This window comes from Vulpes vulpes, chromosome 9, assembly GCF_048418805.1.
Source record: "Vulpes vulpes isolate BD-2025 chromosome 9, VulVul3, whole genome shotgun sequence".
Lineage (NCBI taxonomy): Eukaryota > Metazoa > Chordata > Mammalia > Carnivora > Canidae > Vulpes > Vulpes vulpes.
Window position 1 is genome coordinate 96,018,630 of NC_132788.1, and position 16,110 is coordinate 96,034,739.

General features: G+C 58.5%; 1 protein-coding gene and 1 pseudogene across 1 annotated transcript in view; one reads left to right on the forward strand and one right to left on the reverse strand.

Moving 5' to 3' along the window:
- LIMD1 (LIM domain containing 1) overlaps positions 1–14,247 on the reverse strand; it is a 68,754-nt gene extending 54,507 nt beyond the window's left edge. Inside the window, exon 1 of the mRNA XM_025989248.2 lies at positions 12,751–14,247. Within this exon, the coding sequence (XP_025845033.2) occupies positions 12,751–14,110 (1,360 nt within the window). The 5' untranslated portion in view covers positions 14,111–14,247. The remainder of the gene's footprint in view (positions 1–12,750) is intronic.
- A 939-nt stretch (positions 14,248–15,186) lies between these two features.
- Positions 15,187–15,375, forward strand: LOC140594081 (small nucleolar RNA U3; annotated as a pseudogene).
- Positions 15,376–16,110: the final 735 nt, after the last annotated feature.

A 16,110-nucleotide genomic window follows, 5' to 3' on the forward strand; every position in this document is an offset into this window, starting at 1 on the left:
TTACAGACAAATTTTAGCAAGTAGGCAAACGCGCAAATACAGAATCCGCGAATAACGAAGACTGGCGGTACGTGAATACCGTATGAATCCATTTATATTATGTTTTAGGACAGGTGAAAGTAAATGATGAAAAAATCAGGATAGGTGTTGTCTGGGGGTGGCCAGTGACCGGAAGAGGCACGAGGGAACTCCCTGGGGTTGGAACTCTTCTAGATCTTGACAGGAGGGCAGGTCATTACGTGGGTGCGAGCATTTGTTAAAACCCATCCAACGACGCATTTCAGGGTATGTAAATGCAACTTTTTAAAAACACAGCCACAGATTCCTTGACACTCCTTCCATCCAGGGTAGGGAGAGTCCACCAGCCTTTCCCGCGAATGGAGGGAGGGGCAGCTTATGGCTGCTTTGACCAATGGAGTACAGCAGAAGTGACACGAAGCCACTTCCACGGCTGGGTCAGAAAAGGCCACACAGCAGAAAGGCCCTGGGCCTGCCCCCAAATATCTAGCACAGAGATTGAAACCCCACAAACAAAGGGCACAGCTGGGCTGAGGCCCTGCTGGTTTACTCAGCCTCAGTTGCTTTCTTCCTGCTGCCCGCCCCCTTGGCTCCTTTGCTCTCTGGCTATAAACTCGGGCAGGGCTGCCTCCCCACACACCCACACACCCCCACACCCAATGCAGGCATGGGTGACTCTGAGGGTTGTGGCAGGGGGCCGCAGGCAGAGGAAGGACGCCTGGCTTTAAAAGAGAAGTGACCTCCGAGGCCAGCCACCAAAGGGCCTCTGTCTAAGCCCCCCTGCTAGAGAGGAAGGCGTCAGCCCCGCCAGACCAGCCGCAGACAATCAGGCCTTTGGAGACTGCCTGCAAAGCCACCCAACCTGGCCGCTCTGCCCACAGCCAGGCAAGGCCTCCAGCGCCCAGCAGAGGTGCAGGGTGGGGGCCCCTGTCGGCAGGGTCCCAGAGGAGCCCAGCCCCAGAGGGCCCTCTCCCACCACTCTTACAGGATACACTGGCTTTCATTTCTCTAAGGACAGCGAGGGGTGGGGCGGCCCCCTGGACGCTACGCTTGTCCTTGCTAGGCTGAAGGTGTTATTAAGGTCCTGGCAAATTGGTTCAGCTACGACCACCTGCCCAGACCCCAGACTACCTTCTCCCTCCATCAGAAAAGACACACTTTGAGGAGCTCAGGGCCTCTTGCCACCTCTTGCAGCAGGCATACAGCCTCGTTTTTTCAGGAAGTGGCAATTGGACAAATTGCAATCTGTTTAAGCATTTGTGGTTCTTTTGTTTTTGTTTTTAAAGATTTAATTTATTTATTCATGAGAGACACACAGAGAGAGAGAAAGAGAGAGGCAGAGACACAGGCAGAGGGAGAAGCAGGCTCCATGCAGGGAGCCCGACGTGGGACTCAATCCCAGGACCCTGGGATCACACCCTGAGCCAAAGGCAGCCACTCAACCACTGAGCCACCCAGGCGTCCCAGCATTTGTGCTTCTGAACAAACCAACAGAACGTGGCCTTCAGGTGGGACAAGGTAAAGATATCTTGGGGCAAAGGATCATTGTAAGTGCTTGTACCCTAAGTAATCACCACAGGCCACAATTTCGAAATGCTTCAGGAGGCACAGCCCCGATCGACAGAAAAACAGCCCAGGCCGCCCATGATTTTACATTTTCAAGTAGCCACACTTAAAAAAGGAAAAATGGGTGAAATGAATTTTAATGATGTATTTTACTTATTAGCCCAATACATCCAAGGTACTCTCGTTTAAACACAGAATCAACGTAAAAAATACTAGTGAGCTATTTTACCTCTTTCCCACACCAAGCCTTCAAGTCCCCAGAGTGCATTTCACACCTCGAGCACATCTCAGTGGAACCAGCCACCTTTCAAGTGCTTGGCAGCTGCCTGTGGCTACCGGCACAGATCAATGCTAACGAATTTAGTCCCCACAAAGGCCACGTCCACATTGTCCTGATGGGGAGCCTGAGGCACAGGCATGCCCGGGGCAGATCCAGAGCCCATGCGCAGCTCCTCAGATTCTGACTTTGCTGCAATATGAACTTCTCAGATAGGAACACGGACGCCTGCCGGCACGTCTCCCTGCTCCTGTCCAAACATCCCCAGGACCTTGGTGCCTGGAGCTCTGCAAAGTTTCCAGCCAGACAGACCCTGGCATGCCAACCTCTTCCAGCCCTTCCAGGTTCCAGAAGACCACCCGAAGCACCTTCTACCCAGGTGGGAGAGCTCACTGGGTCCCTCCCGGTCAGGGTGAGGTATGACGGCCAGCCTGGTGCCCCTGCCTCCCTAGAACCCTCTAGCAGGTGCTGGCGGGTGTGGACTGGCTCTGGAGTGTGTGCCCACCACAGCAGTAACATCCCCACTCAAAGCCCTGGCACTCAGGAGGGAGTCAGGGGCTGTCCCCATCCTGTCCCCATCCTTCCTTTGGGATGGGGTGGGGTTCACTCACTGCACATCTGCTATGCACCCAGCACTGCCCTGGGCCCTGAGATACAGTGGTGAACAGAACAGACACCCCCGTCTCAGGGAGCCCACGTTCCCACAGAGAGACCTGAGCAAGAAGTCTGGGCACAGAGGAAGCCCCGCTAATCCTAATTCCGTCTCCTGTATACAGTAGGTGTTCCATAATGACTGTCAGAAGAGTATGTTTTCTGGGCTTGGAACTGGATGTGGTGATGGAGAGGTGGGGAAGGGTCTGGGGGAGGGCCTGGGTGAGGGGCAGCGGGGACCCAGCAGGAAAGCTGGTGACCACTCAGGGGTCAGAGCCACACCCTCAGCTGCAGAACTCCAGAGGCCACCTGGCCAAGCAAGACAGGAACCACCCAGAGACTCCCCCAGGTGAGCACGTACTGACCGAAATTCCCTTCTCCTCAAAGTGGGGCCAGGCCTCCAGGGAACAGGACGCTTCCCGTTTAGAGATGCAGGAGGTTCAGCGCGGCCAGCGTTCAGCTGTCTGGCCCACCTGCGCGTCACCCAAGTCCCAACCCAAGCCGCTCAGCCCTCGGCTCTGATAGGCTGTCCGGGGTCACAGCCACCACCCAGCACGAGGGACAGAGCAATGACGTCTGTGGCATCCACAGCGTCTCAGTCCATCACGGCTGAGCAAACAGGGGCATTGCAACCAAAACATGTTAACTTGATTCTTCCGCAGACCAGGCCCTGTGTTTTGTATTTTGAAACTTATCACTAACTTGCTATTTGGTTTTATTTCCTCATTTTCCTTATTTAAGTGCCGCTTTATATATAGTTTAAGTTGTTTTTCTCCCCCGCCCCAAAAAATGTAGCTTTGGTTTCGTGAGTCAGGCCGAGGAGGACAAGCATTATGCGGGGAGAGGCGTTTCAGAGTCACCCCGATTGGGGACTGGGATTTCACAGAGGGACCCAGCGGGCCAACTCAGAGAAGTGGCTGCCATCACCAACCACTCGCCTGCCACCCAGGGTGTGTCCATGTACACATGTGTGTTGCACACACTCCCCATCCCAGGCTTCTCCTCTTTGTATGGGCTTCTCTGCCAACAGCCCTGACCCCATCCCTGGCTCCGGAGGCTGGTGGCCCCCGGAAGGGAACAGAATTCTAACAACCTCAGGACATCCAGGCTCCACCAGGCCAGGAAACCAAGAGCAAAAGAGTGAAGCAAGATGCCCAAGGGGCACAGCTGGCAAGTGCACAGGCCGCCTGCTGCTCTCCTGCCACCAGCCAGCCTGTTCACGGTGAAGGGAACTGTTGTGAGCAAACGCCCTGCAGGCCCAGCCCCGCCAGCCAGCAGCCGTCAGCTGGGCTGCCCCCAAGTCCATCTTTCTAAATTCAATGCCTCATCAGGAAGCAATGCAAGCCACGGGGGGTGGGGGGGGAGGAACTGGCCAGGCGACATTTCAGCAGATGTAAAAGCTCCACCCCAATGCCCTGGGCGAGCCCTGACCATCATGTGAGCAAACCCAGCCACAACCCTGTTCCACCCTGCTGGAAGAGAAGCTCGGGAGAACAGGGAGGCTGCTATTACGGTCAGAGGGGCTTCGGTCAGCAAAAAACGAGCACGCCGAAGTGACCATCCTGTGCTGTCCGGCCCAGAGCCTGCTATAACGTGTGCCCAGAGCCCCCATACTCAGGGCCTGCTTTATAAGAGGGGTACCTTGTCCACTTCTCGTATTACCTGGGTCTCTATACCTCCCGGGGCAGCTGAAGAGCAGATATACACTGAACTCAAGGCCCCTCCTCTCCAGTGACAGATGGCATCAGAGCAGGCTTCCAGAACTTTCTATATACTGCAATTACAAGTGTGGAGGAGAAAAGATGGAGGTCCCTGATATGCTCCCAACAGCCTTCCAGTAACCGGGAGTAACCAGTCCTTGCTCTCCTGGGACACACAGAGTTGAGTCACAGACGGAGAAAGATGAGAAAGGAACTTGGCCAAGTCTAAACTCGTGGCTCTCAAAACTTAAAAATAGCCTGGCCGTGGACCCTAAAGTATTCCCTTTGAAACACTCAAGCAGAAAGTCTCCAGCCTTCCAACGTGACCCTGACATTCCGTGTCCAGCTGGTTTCCCTGGGAGGGGACAAATGAAAAACAAAACCTGAAGCAGATATAAATATTTGCTGGCAAGTACTGCCCTGCCATGGATGCGCCTGGGGAATCTGGGAGGCTGTTTTGGTTTTGGGTAAGATTTCGGTTCACTTTGCCAGATGGACTCTAAGCATCGTTTCATGCAACATTTGGTTCTAAGCGCCTCCGCACAGTCCAGGGTTGACACTGATCCTCAGACCAGGGCATCTCGGCACACCCCTGTCCTCGTCCACAACACTGGGGAGGGTGTCACAAGCCCAAGAGTACTGCCCGCTGGTCCTGACCCACACCCTTCAGAGGAACACAAGAAGTCAGGGGCCTTGGGGGCCGTGGGCAGTCAAGGTCACTGTGTGGCCTCTGTGTGTGTCCTTCTGAGTCTCGTGGTTCCATCTCCAGCCTGCAGGGAGGAGCCGGTTCGGGCACGGGCTCCTGGCCTAGAAAGGAACCTGGGTGCCGAGCCTGGCTGCAGGAATGGGGTCCGGCTCCTCGGGTCAGCTCAGGCGCCTCCCTCACCACTCCACCAACAGAAGGGGAAGACCTCGGCCCTGCCCCACTCAGGGCCATGTTCCCTTCCAAGTTCCCTTTGTCAGAAAGCCGGTGTGCTCCCAGGAGCTGACAGGCAGTGCAGCGGAGTAGCCGAGATCTCCAACTCAGCCAGGACCCTCGGTAAATGTATCCCGCAGGTGACTTAACCTCTGCGTACTTCCGTTTGCCTGCCTGTGAAATGGGGCGAGGGAACCAGGCTTACTGGAAGGAATGAACAAACCACAAGCCAATGTGTGTGAGATGATTAGAAAGGTGGCACACATTTTAGCACAACTACCTCAGAGCTAACCCGATCTAAAATTCCTTCCTAGAGATCCCTGGGTGGCTCAGCGGTTCAACGCCTGCCTTCAGCCCAGTGCATGATCCTGGAGTCCTGGGATCAAGTCCCATAAGGAGCTCCCTGAATGGAGCCTGCTTCTCCCTCTGCCTGTGTCTCTGCCTCTCTCTCTGTGTCTCTCATGAACAAATAAATAAAAATAAAATAAAATAAACAAATAAAATAAAATCCCTTCCTCTTCTCCCTTCACCCCCAACTGAAGCCCCTCCATTCCTCCAACAGACATCCTCCGAGCACCCACTATGTAGGGCCCTGACAGAGGCTGTTGTCAGGCATCCAATGACCCAACACCACCACAGACCTCACAGGAGCCCAGGGAGGAACTTGGGGCATGCCAGGGAATACAAGGTCCACAAGCCCCACGGCCAGAGCTACTTGCCGTCCCCCGAATTGAAGACCCCACGTTTAATTAGAATGAGACCCTCAAAAAGCCTCGGGGTGGGTGAAGGCTGTAACACCAGCGGCTCCCTGTTTGATGCTTTCCTAGGGATCTTTCCTTCCTCACCCCACTTTCCTCAGACACCCTCTGCAGAGCACAGTAAGTGACCTCTCGCTGAGTAAATGCTTCTCCATCTGGCCAGAGAGCCAAGAATCGCAGCACATGACGCATCCTGAGTCACAGCGGGCTCCGGCCGCGGCTCTGCACTGGAAACTTTCTGCAGAAAATCTTCCCATGGATTATCCTAAGGGTGGCAGGCATGTCAGTGACTCATGGCTCTTGTTTCAACTGTAGGGTATGTTCCAGATACCTAAAGTAACAACGATTGCACTTTGCAATAGAAAACGTAACCATAAGTAAAACACGAAACTGTGTTCCACTTCCGTAGAGGTCTGCAAGGGGGCAGGAAGGCCAGGCCGTGCAGCCCCTGCCTTTCCAGGCTCTCGCCGCTGCCCACAGCAGTGCTGGCTACTCAGTCAGCTGAGACCCAGGCATCTGATGGCACCCAGAGCCGCAACCACAGCACTTGGGGCCAGGACGAGCCTGAGAGGTCTGTGTGGCTCTGCACTGAGGAGGAGCGGCTTGCCCGCTGTCACCCCTAGGGCCGCTGGGAGGATCAGACTCAGAACAGATCAGTGGGGGTGTCCTCACTCCCCAAATCGGGCCTTTCTTCCACAGTTTTCTGTGTCCCATGTAGAACTCATAAATCAAAAGATGTAAAGAAGGGGCTCCTGCAAGGAAGAGTCAAGCATCTGACTCTTGGTTTCAGCTCAAGTCACGATCTCCGGGTCCTGGGTCCGAGCCCCACATGGGGCTCTGTGCTCAGAGCAGAGTCTGCTTGAGATTCTCTCTCTCCCTCTGCCTCTCCCCTCCCACCTTCACTTTCTCTCCTGCGTGCTCTCTCCCTAAATAAATAAATAAATAGATTCTTAAACAAACAAAAAAAGATGTGGGATGCCTGGGTGGCTCAGCGATTCAGCATCTGCCTTCGACCCAGGTGTGATCCTGGAGTCCCAGGATCGAGTCCCACATCAAGCTCCCTGCATGGAGCCTGCTTCTCCCTCTGTCTGTGTCTCTGCCTGTCTCTCTCTCACATGAATGAATGAAAGAATGAATGAATGAATGAATAAATAAGTAAATCTTTAAAAAAAAAGACGTAGAAAAATATAACTTTTTTTAAACCTCTGGCAAGACCTGCGCCGTCAGAAGGTCAGTTTCATGGTGTGGATTATTAATGGAAAAAACAAGACATGCTTTCCTGGTCACAGAGGAATGGAGCACAAACACACCATCCCAGGGAGGGAGGGCCACAGAGAGAAAGTGTGATGGGACGGGGCACACGCCGTGGGAGCCCACCATCAGGGCCTGCCAGGGCAACGGCCGGAGCCCCCTTCTCAGAGTGGGGTCGCAGGGGCAGGCACCTCTATGCTGGCCAGAAGGACCGCTGGCTGGGGAAGGTCAAGGACCTCATGGTGGGAGGAATTCCAGGAGCTGGGGCCAGCAGTGACGCTGGTGTGACGAAGCCCGTGGGCACCGTGTGGCTGGGGAAAGCCCCCGTGCGGCCTTTGGGCCACAGTGAGAGAATGTGCAAGTTACGTGGAGGATCAGAAGCTCACTCCCATGGCAATAGAAGCCTGGCTTCAGTTCGGGCCACGGTACGGCACAGAGACTCAGGAAGGCATTTGGGGCCAAGTCCCCGGGGAACGGTGCTGTGCCAGCGCTCAGAGCCACATGGTCATGATCTTCCACCACCTTCTCTTCTACTTCAGCCCCTAGTTTGGCTTGACGGAAATGCATGATATTTGGGGACTAAGCAGGGTGTCCAGGGCCCATGCAGGTCTCTGTCCCGGAATTCTGGGGGAGGCTCCCCCATGACAGGATGGCCCCGTGTTACTTCCTTTGCTATGAAAAGTGCTCTGGAACCATCCTCGGTGTTTCATTCAGCGCTATGTGAGCCGCACACCTCAAGCATCTGCTGCTGGTAAAGCCAGACAGGGGGTGCTTCACAGGGCAGCAAGAGAATCCACGCGCAGCTTGAGGCTGGCGAGACCGTCTGCTGGGAAGGAGCAGAGAGGATTTTTACATGATCTTCTGGAAGGTGTCCTTGACCTCCTGCTTCCCTAGGAGAATAAAATCAAGTGCCACAGGCTCCCTAGCCCCTGGCAGGGGCGGGGCCCTTCCCAGGAGGAGTCACACCTGTTTACAGGCTCCCGAGGCTGCTCTTCTTGCTCCATGCAGGGTGCGGGGAGGCCCGTGGATCCCCTGGCCTGGTGAGGGACACCCCGCAACCAGTCTCTTCTGGCCCCTCCACCCCAGGGCAGAGTGTGGTTCTCTCCCGGGGGGGCGTCAGCAGTGCCGGAACCCCAGACCCGCAGCCGGGAGGGCAGGCACAGGCACAGAGGCCACCGATGCCCCCGCAGCAGCTGGGCGGAGTGTGAAACCAGAGGGACAAACAGCAGCAAACGCAGACCTGAAAGGCCACCAGGCCCCACCACGGGAGCGGTCAGAGCCCAACTGGTGTGGAGGCGCCACCACGTACGCCTGTGTGGTCCTGAGCAAATCATGGGCCTCAGTTTCTCCACTGTGAACAGAGACGACTGGTGTCTGGCCGTGAAGGGTAACGCAGAGCATGTGCCCGATGCCCACCGAGCCACGGGCACTAGACACAGGGTGGCGAGGATTAGAATCACGGAGCCCAAGGCCACGGTACGAGGGGTCTTTATCTGCCTGGCTGTGGGGGGCTGCGGTGGCCACTTAGATGCGGTGGGGGGCCCGGTGGCCCGGGGTGCACTGGGACGTGGCCTCGGGCTCTGTGCCAGCTGCAGAGGGCCGCCTCACCAGGGTCATCCCAGGGCGGCCCACATCTGATGGGTGACCTTAGGGGGGAGCATGACAGTCCGGATATCTCACCCCGACTCGGGACACTTCTGAAGGGCTCGGGCACTCCCTGCGGGGTGGGCCATGTCTCCACCCACCTCCCAAGGGCATCCCCTCGGGGCCCCCTGCGCACTCCACGTCGGGAAGCCCGGGCTGTGACAGGTGGCCTCTTTGTATCCTTTCCCTGGGGAAGAGAGGAGGGAACCAGTGTGAGGAAGACAGTGGATGCCTGGGGGAAAAGGCCAGGAAAGAGTAAACAAAAGGCCTGGTGACCGCTTCCCTTCCTCTGCAGGGTAAACAGTGGTGTTAACGCAGAACACCGAGCGAGAGCCATCAAGAGTCTGTCCTCGCCTCTTTCCTCAAGGACAGAAAGACACAAAGAGGCCACAGAGGAAGAACGGGAAAGGCGGAGAGGGAGAAGGAGCCCCCAGCACCACATCGCACCAGAGCCATGAAGACGGCCAAGGAAGGTGCCAGAAGCGTCCTCGGAGATGAGCTGATCAAGGACGGGAAACTGAGGCATCTTCAGACCTAAGTGTTCTCCAAGGCAAGCACAGGGACTCAGGAGCTCTTCCCACAGTGTAAACACCCCGGGGACGCCTCTGTCTGACCCAGGGAGGGGCCCACGTGAGCAGCCCAAACGTCTACTCTGCTTGGCTTCTGGCTCGAACTACGTGGGCCCTGATGGTTACGGTGACGTTACCCCGACTCTCTGGCAAGGGCCCTGTATCCATAGAGTCTTCTCTTGGGAAGTAAAATCTCATCCTAATTCAAGAAATGCAGCGTGCGGGGCAGGCACAAGCTTTCAAAGACCACCAGAGTGAGGGAAGGGGAGGCATCCGTGTGGGGAGCCCCTCAGCGGGGCCGGCCGCCTGGGGTGAGGCCTAGAAGACAGGAGGGTTTGTTCAAGCCCCCCCAGCAGGACTAGGCCAAGAACCGACCTCCAGAGGCCCCGATGAGGCTCCCTGCTCCGCCACACCGCCGGTCATGGGAGAGCGGACAGAAGCTGGGCTGCCGAAGCTTCCAGCAGCGGGGCGGGCCCTCTCCCGTGTGGTGGGCAAGCAGGCCGCTCAGGAAGGGCACAAGGCCCCAGCCTCACAACGCCACCCTGGGGTGAGGGGTTAGCCCACAGCTCGGCTTGCTCCCTGCAGGTGGGCCCTTCTCCAGGTCCGCCGTGACCGCAGCGCACGTGACCTGGGCACGTCCCCATGGGTGACACTGCACCGGCTCGACACGCGCTGACACAAGGCAGCTGCCGAGACACACCGCTCGGTGGCAAAGGGCTGGTGGACAGCACAGAGCACCGGGGCTGACACACACTTAACTCTTCTTTGTGCAGGTTTTTGGGTGCCTTTTGAGTTTTCTACACACAAATGTCATGCTTGGTCAAAAAATAGAAATGAGGGTGGCTCAGCGGTTGAGCGTCTGCCTTTGGCTTAGGTCATGATCCTGGGATCGAGTCCCACATCAGGTTCCCCACAGGGAGCCTGTTTCTCCCTCTGCCTGTGTCTCTGCCTCTCTCAGAGTCTCCCGAATGAATGAATAATATAAAATCTTAAAAAAATAAAATAAAATAGGATTCCATTGACCTAAACCATCGGAATAGGTAAATCCACAGAGACAGAGCACATAGGTGTGGTTTCCAGAGGCTGGGAGGGAGGGGGAATAGGGAGCAACCGCTTTTTATGGGTATAGGATTTTCCTTTGGGGGTGATAAAAATGTTTTGAAACTATCAGAGCGAGTGTTTGTGAAACACCGTGAATGTACCAAATGCCATTGAATTGTTTGCTTTAAAATGGCTAAATTTTGTGGTGTGTCATGTTCACCTCAACTAAAAATTAAAAAAAACAAAGCCACAAAAATAAATAAATTCGGACATAAAATAGTTTTCCGCATCTGTGCTTGGGAGGCAGCGTGGCGATGCTGGTTAGGGACAGGGCCATGGCGTCTGAACCGGGGGGCTCGACTGGCAGCTTCACCCAGCACCACCACCTGGGAGGCCTCGGTTAATGATCTAACTTCCCCGGGTTTTATCGTCCCCATCGGTGAAACAGGCCTAATGACAGAACCTGCTTCCCAGGGTTGTTGCAACTAGTAAATTAAATGGTAGAGGGTAAGTGTCCAGCACAGGTGGGGCCTGGCACAGACCGGCCCCAGGGCCTTTGCCCCTGCTGTCTGCCCACCTAGGACATGCTCACCCAAGGAAATTCTGCCTCCTGTTAGACCTTTCTTCAAATGCCACCTTCCCAATGGGGCGTTCCCTGACCCCCAATTCAAAACTGGAAACTTTCCTGCCACCTGCCGGGAGGCTCCATCCCCTCCTCGACCTGTATCTCTCCCCAGGACTTGATTACTGTCTGTCCTGTTCACTGTGTATGACACCGAGGCCTTGAACAGGGCAAGGCAGGGGCTCAATAAACATGTGGAATGACTGGTGTGAGCAAATACTTCTGCCCCCATCTGGGGTGTAAACCTGCCTCCCTGACAAAAGAGAAGTACTGTTTTGTTGTTTAGCGAGCTCAGAATTAAAAATTTAGCAACAGTTGACAGTTTAAAACCACGGTATTTCCTGCTAAGTGTTATTCCCCAGAGAAATCTGCAAAGGAAAAGAGGAGTAAGAGGGTGCTACATGCTCAGACACACAAACCAACGAAGTCACCCCAACCTACGAGCGCCCTCTGTGCCGTGAGAGCTGGTCCCATTAGGCTTCAGGGGGTAAGGAACACCGTGCTGCCATGGGCGCCAGGGACCCCGTCCCACCAAGCATCTCAGGCCCCAGAGACAGGACAGATTGATGGCCCTTCCTGGGCCCTGCCCTCCTCCGTGTAGTACAGCGGGCACCCTCCCAGGACTCGGCTTCCCAAGGCTCTCTGGCCTCAGAGGGGGACATTATGACCCCAATTCTCCAGAGTTCAAAAATGGGGGGAAACAAGATAAAAACCTTCAGACTCTTCTAAAAAGAGCTTTCTAGTTAGTTCTATGAGACAACATCATGACTCCACAGAACACACTGCTTTCTCACTGCCTCCAAACCCCTGCGCAGAGCAAAAGAAAAAGCTGAAGCCAGCAGCCTCCAAGAGTTCAAGGTTTTAAAGAGAATAAAACGGACCCCTGAAACTGTTAGTAAAACCAGCAAGGAGCCTCTTCCATCCCATTGGGCGCAGGGGCTGCAGCTGCTACCTGGCTGCGGGCTAGAACCCAGGGTGGGGCTGAGCTCAGAGACACCTAGCCCACAGGTCTCAAGTTTCCCCCAGAGTCCACACTGCCTGAGAGTCCACACTGCCTACCTGCACCGCTGACTAAGGCCTTCCCCCCAAACTCACTCAGTTTCGGATGAAGGTCTTGGCGGACGGGGCCCTACATCACGTGCCTTTCTAACCAGTTCCCAGGTGAAGGGATGCTGCGGGCCCGCAGACTACACTTTGAGAACCACTAATGCTTGAGAGCAAAATCTTCCATGTGAGTTTTGTAACTGTACACAGTACCTACAGACAGACAGACAGACAGACACGGCCAGAGAGAGAGCCCCTGCCCAACCACAGGTCCTCAGATAGCCAGACCAGCCCGGCCCAGCCACCGGGGGACAGAACCCACAGGGGTACCTGGACCTCAGAAACTGCTGCCATTCCAGTCCTGGACGAGCCAGTCACTGCAAGACACTCTGGGCCACACCCGGAACCCCCAAAACCCGAAGTCACAGCATTTCCCTTTTTCTAAAGCAGTCATGAGTAATCCCACCCCGCTTTCGCCCTTTGCACGTAGGTAACCTCCGGATACAAGATCCGCTTTCTGCTCAGGGACGCTTTCAAGTCTCTGGATCAAAAGATGCAGCAGAAAGAGGAAGCCACGCGTACACATACGTGCGCGGCTCAAGGAGACCTACAGCATCCCCGATGGGGAGCACCTCCCCCGAACGCAGAGACCTTGTCACCCATGGTGGGCGAGGTCACCAATCTCTCACTCACCAAAGTAATCGGCCTTCGGGTGAGCATCCATCTCACGCTCCAGACGTTGGGTGAGGGCTTCTAATTTCAATTCGGCAGCTGAGGGCCCAAGCTCGGGGCCTGGGATGAGGGTCTGGCAGGGCAGCCTCACCCGGGGGGGGCTGGGGCTCTCCGGGAGCCCAGGCCCCAGGCCGCCATCGGAGGGCCAGCCGGGGGGACCTTCTTTACAAGACAGCTCAGGTGGGTGGACAAGGCTGGTGGGGCTGAGCTTGGGACCCATGCCAGGGTCTGTGCGGACGGGCTTGGGACCCAGCCCGGGGGCCACACCTGACTGCAGACTGTCCATGCTGCCCGGTGAGGATGGTGGGACAGAACGAGAGAGGTAAGATTTGGGTCCGTCTGGGAACCAGGCTTGAGGATCCACAGTGGGCTTGGGCATCGCGCCGGCAACCTCACTCCCCACCCCCGAGTTTGCTCTCGGAAGAGCTCCTTGGCTGGGGCAGCTCTGGGCCAAGGGTGCTAAGAAAGAGGGGGTCCTGGGCTGAGTGGGCCCCAGGAGGACCCCGTTCTCCGGGCCTGGGGAAGAGAGGCCGGGGCTCACCCGCTGCGAGGAGGCGGTAGTCCAAAGCCCGGCTGCCTTCCCGTCAGCACGACCCCCAGCACCGCCATCCTGGCCGCTCTCGAACGACTTGCCGGAGCTCGGGGAGAGCGGAGGCTGGTACAGGGGGTGGTCCCTGGAGGGTCTGGGCAGCGGCGCGTCCGTCCCCGGGGCGCCGGGCCACCCACTGCCCGCGCCCGGCCTGATGCTGGGGGACACTCCTGGCTGGTCGGCCCACTTGGGGCTCGGCAAGGGGACGTTGTCGTAGTAGTCTCCGTGGGTGAGGCAGGCGGGATCCTCGCAGGGGCCCGGCTGGCGGAAAGCGGGCATCTCCCAGCGGGCCAGGCCCTCCTTGGCCCCGCAGTCCTGGATGCCATGGCCGGCGCCACGGGCGGGCGGCCTGGCCCTCTGCTCCGGGGGTGGGCACGCGAGCTGCCCGGGGGCCAGCGAGGCCAGAGGGGGCTTGGCCGCACCATCCACCGGCTGCCTGCAGCCCGGGCCGGCTTCCCGGCGGGCCTGGGGGGCGCCCCCGTTGGCGGGGCCGCGGCTGCCCCTGGGCAGGGTCTCCTCCTGCAAGAGCTGCTGCTGCTGCTGCTGCTGCTGCTGCTGCTGGAGGTGGATTTTGGCCATTTTGGTGGCAAACACCCTGCGTGTTTCCTCAAACTCGGGGTTGTTGCCCGCCCCCTTGTCCACTCGGAAGAGCCCGTCCTTGGACGCCTCATACATGTTCAGGTCCTCGATGAACTTACTGGCCTCCAGGCCCAGGTCGCCGTACTTGTCCATGTCGCCGGTGTCGGAGCCTAGCGCAGGTGTCGGGCTGGGGGCGCGGGTGCTGGGCCGGGCTGGCTGCGAGGAGGGCGAGGGCGGCGGCTCACGTCCAGCCCGGGACAGGTAGAGCCCTCCACCTGCCGGGCGGCAGGGTCATGACCCCGGCCCGGTGGGCGCGAGTGGAGACCCGGAGGCTCAGCGGGCCCGGCTGGCGGCGCTGCACCGCCCGCGCCCGCCGTGCGTCTCTTCTCCTCTTTTCCAAATCTTAAAAGGAAAAAGAAATAGAGAAAAAAAAAAAAAAAATCCGAGCTTCTCGGTGAGCACGTCAGCAGTCCCACCCGGCCGCGGGGCAGGGGCGCGGGGCAGGGGCGCGGGGCAGGGGCGCGGGGCCGGGGCGCGGGGCCGGGGCGCGGGCCGCGGCGGGAAGCCCTATTGTCCGATGGCGGCGGCGCGGGCCGGAGGGCGGCGGGACGCGGAAGTGAGCGCGCCGCACGCAGTCCCCGCCGCTCGGTGGCCGGCCCGGCACGTCCCGGGCCGCGAGGGGGCGGGGGCGGGGGCGGGGCGGGAGGCGGCCGAGGGCAGGGGCGGGGCGGGGCGGGCGCCCGGGGCGGGGCCTGCGCCAGGCCGCGCCGCCCCACAGCCTGCACCGCGCGGGGCTGGGGCGCGGGGCTGCTCCGAGCCGGCGAGCGGGCCCCCCCCCCCCGGCTGCCCCGCGATCCGGGCTCCGCCCCCTCCCCCCGCCCCCCTCCGGCCCCGCCCCGCCCCGCCCCGCCCCTGGCCACGCTGCGCGGGGGTGGGGGGAAGGGCTCGGCGCGGAGACCGCTGGCGGGCGTGGGGGGGGGGGCACCGAGTCGCCTGCGGGGGCCCGCGACGTGCCGCTTGCCGTGCCTCAGTTTCCCCGGGTGCCCATCGACCCCGCGTGCCAGGCCCGAGGTGCGCGATCCGAGGCCCCGGGCCTGGCCCCCAAGTCCTCCCCAACAGGTGGGCAGACTAAGGCACGACGGGCCGGGAAGTGTCCAAGGTGCCACCGCGGGAGCCCAGGTCCTCTGAAACGGGGTGTGTGTGTGTGTGTGTGTGTGTGTGTGTGTCAAAAAGTCGCACTGTCCCGGGAGCGCGCGCTCTCAGGCGCGGGGGGCAGCAATCAAGCCGCGCCCGGGGCGCAGGGTGCTCCGCGGAGCGAGGAGCCGGCTCTTGGTGTCGCGGATGCAACTGCTGCTGGCAACTGATGATCGTTCTTCTCCTTTGGGGGAGCAAGAGGGAGAGAACGCAGTGTGAGTGGTTTCTTAAAAAAAAAGGAAAAAAAACGCGCCCTGGTGACTCCTTATTCAGACGCGGGTTCCGGACCGTCCCAGCCCCACCTCCAGGGTGCGCCCGCCCGGCTCGGGGGCGCTGCGGGGGCGCTGCGGGGGCGCTGCGGGGGCGCGGGGCGCGACTCCTGGGACCTACCAGCCGTTCCTGCTGCAGCGGTTCTAGGGTGAAGTCTAAGAATTTGCATTGCTGACGAGTTCACGGGCCACACCTGAGACCCGCTGGTCTAGCTCCCTGCACCAGCGCCCCGGTGGCCCTGGAGAGGTGTCACGTCGCAGGCGCCCATGCGGCGGCACAGCCAGAGCGACCCTAAGGCAGACGTAGCAGACCAGTCCCTTCCCAGCTTACACCCTCAGTGCTTTCCTCCGGCAAAGATTGAAATGAGCTGCCCACCGGGGCTTCGCGCCCTCCCTCCCCCACCCCGATTTGGGAGCCTTCAGCTGCAGGAGCCTCCTGGTGTCTGCCCAGAGCCCGACCTTGAACTTCCCAGCTCATCCTTCCCAGGGGTGCTGAAATCACCTCCTCCCAGAGGCCTTCTTTTTTGGGTGCCGTCTTTATTTTTCTGATCAGTCTCTATCATTTATTTATAATTACTTATCTGTTAACATGCAGTGTTTCTGGTGGGTGGTGGGTTTTCCACCTCCCTAGACCCTATCTGTATGCTCAGTGCCTGGTACGTAGTAGTACCTGGTGGTTGAAAAAGTGAA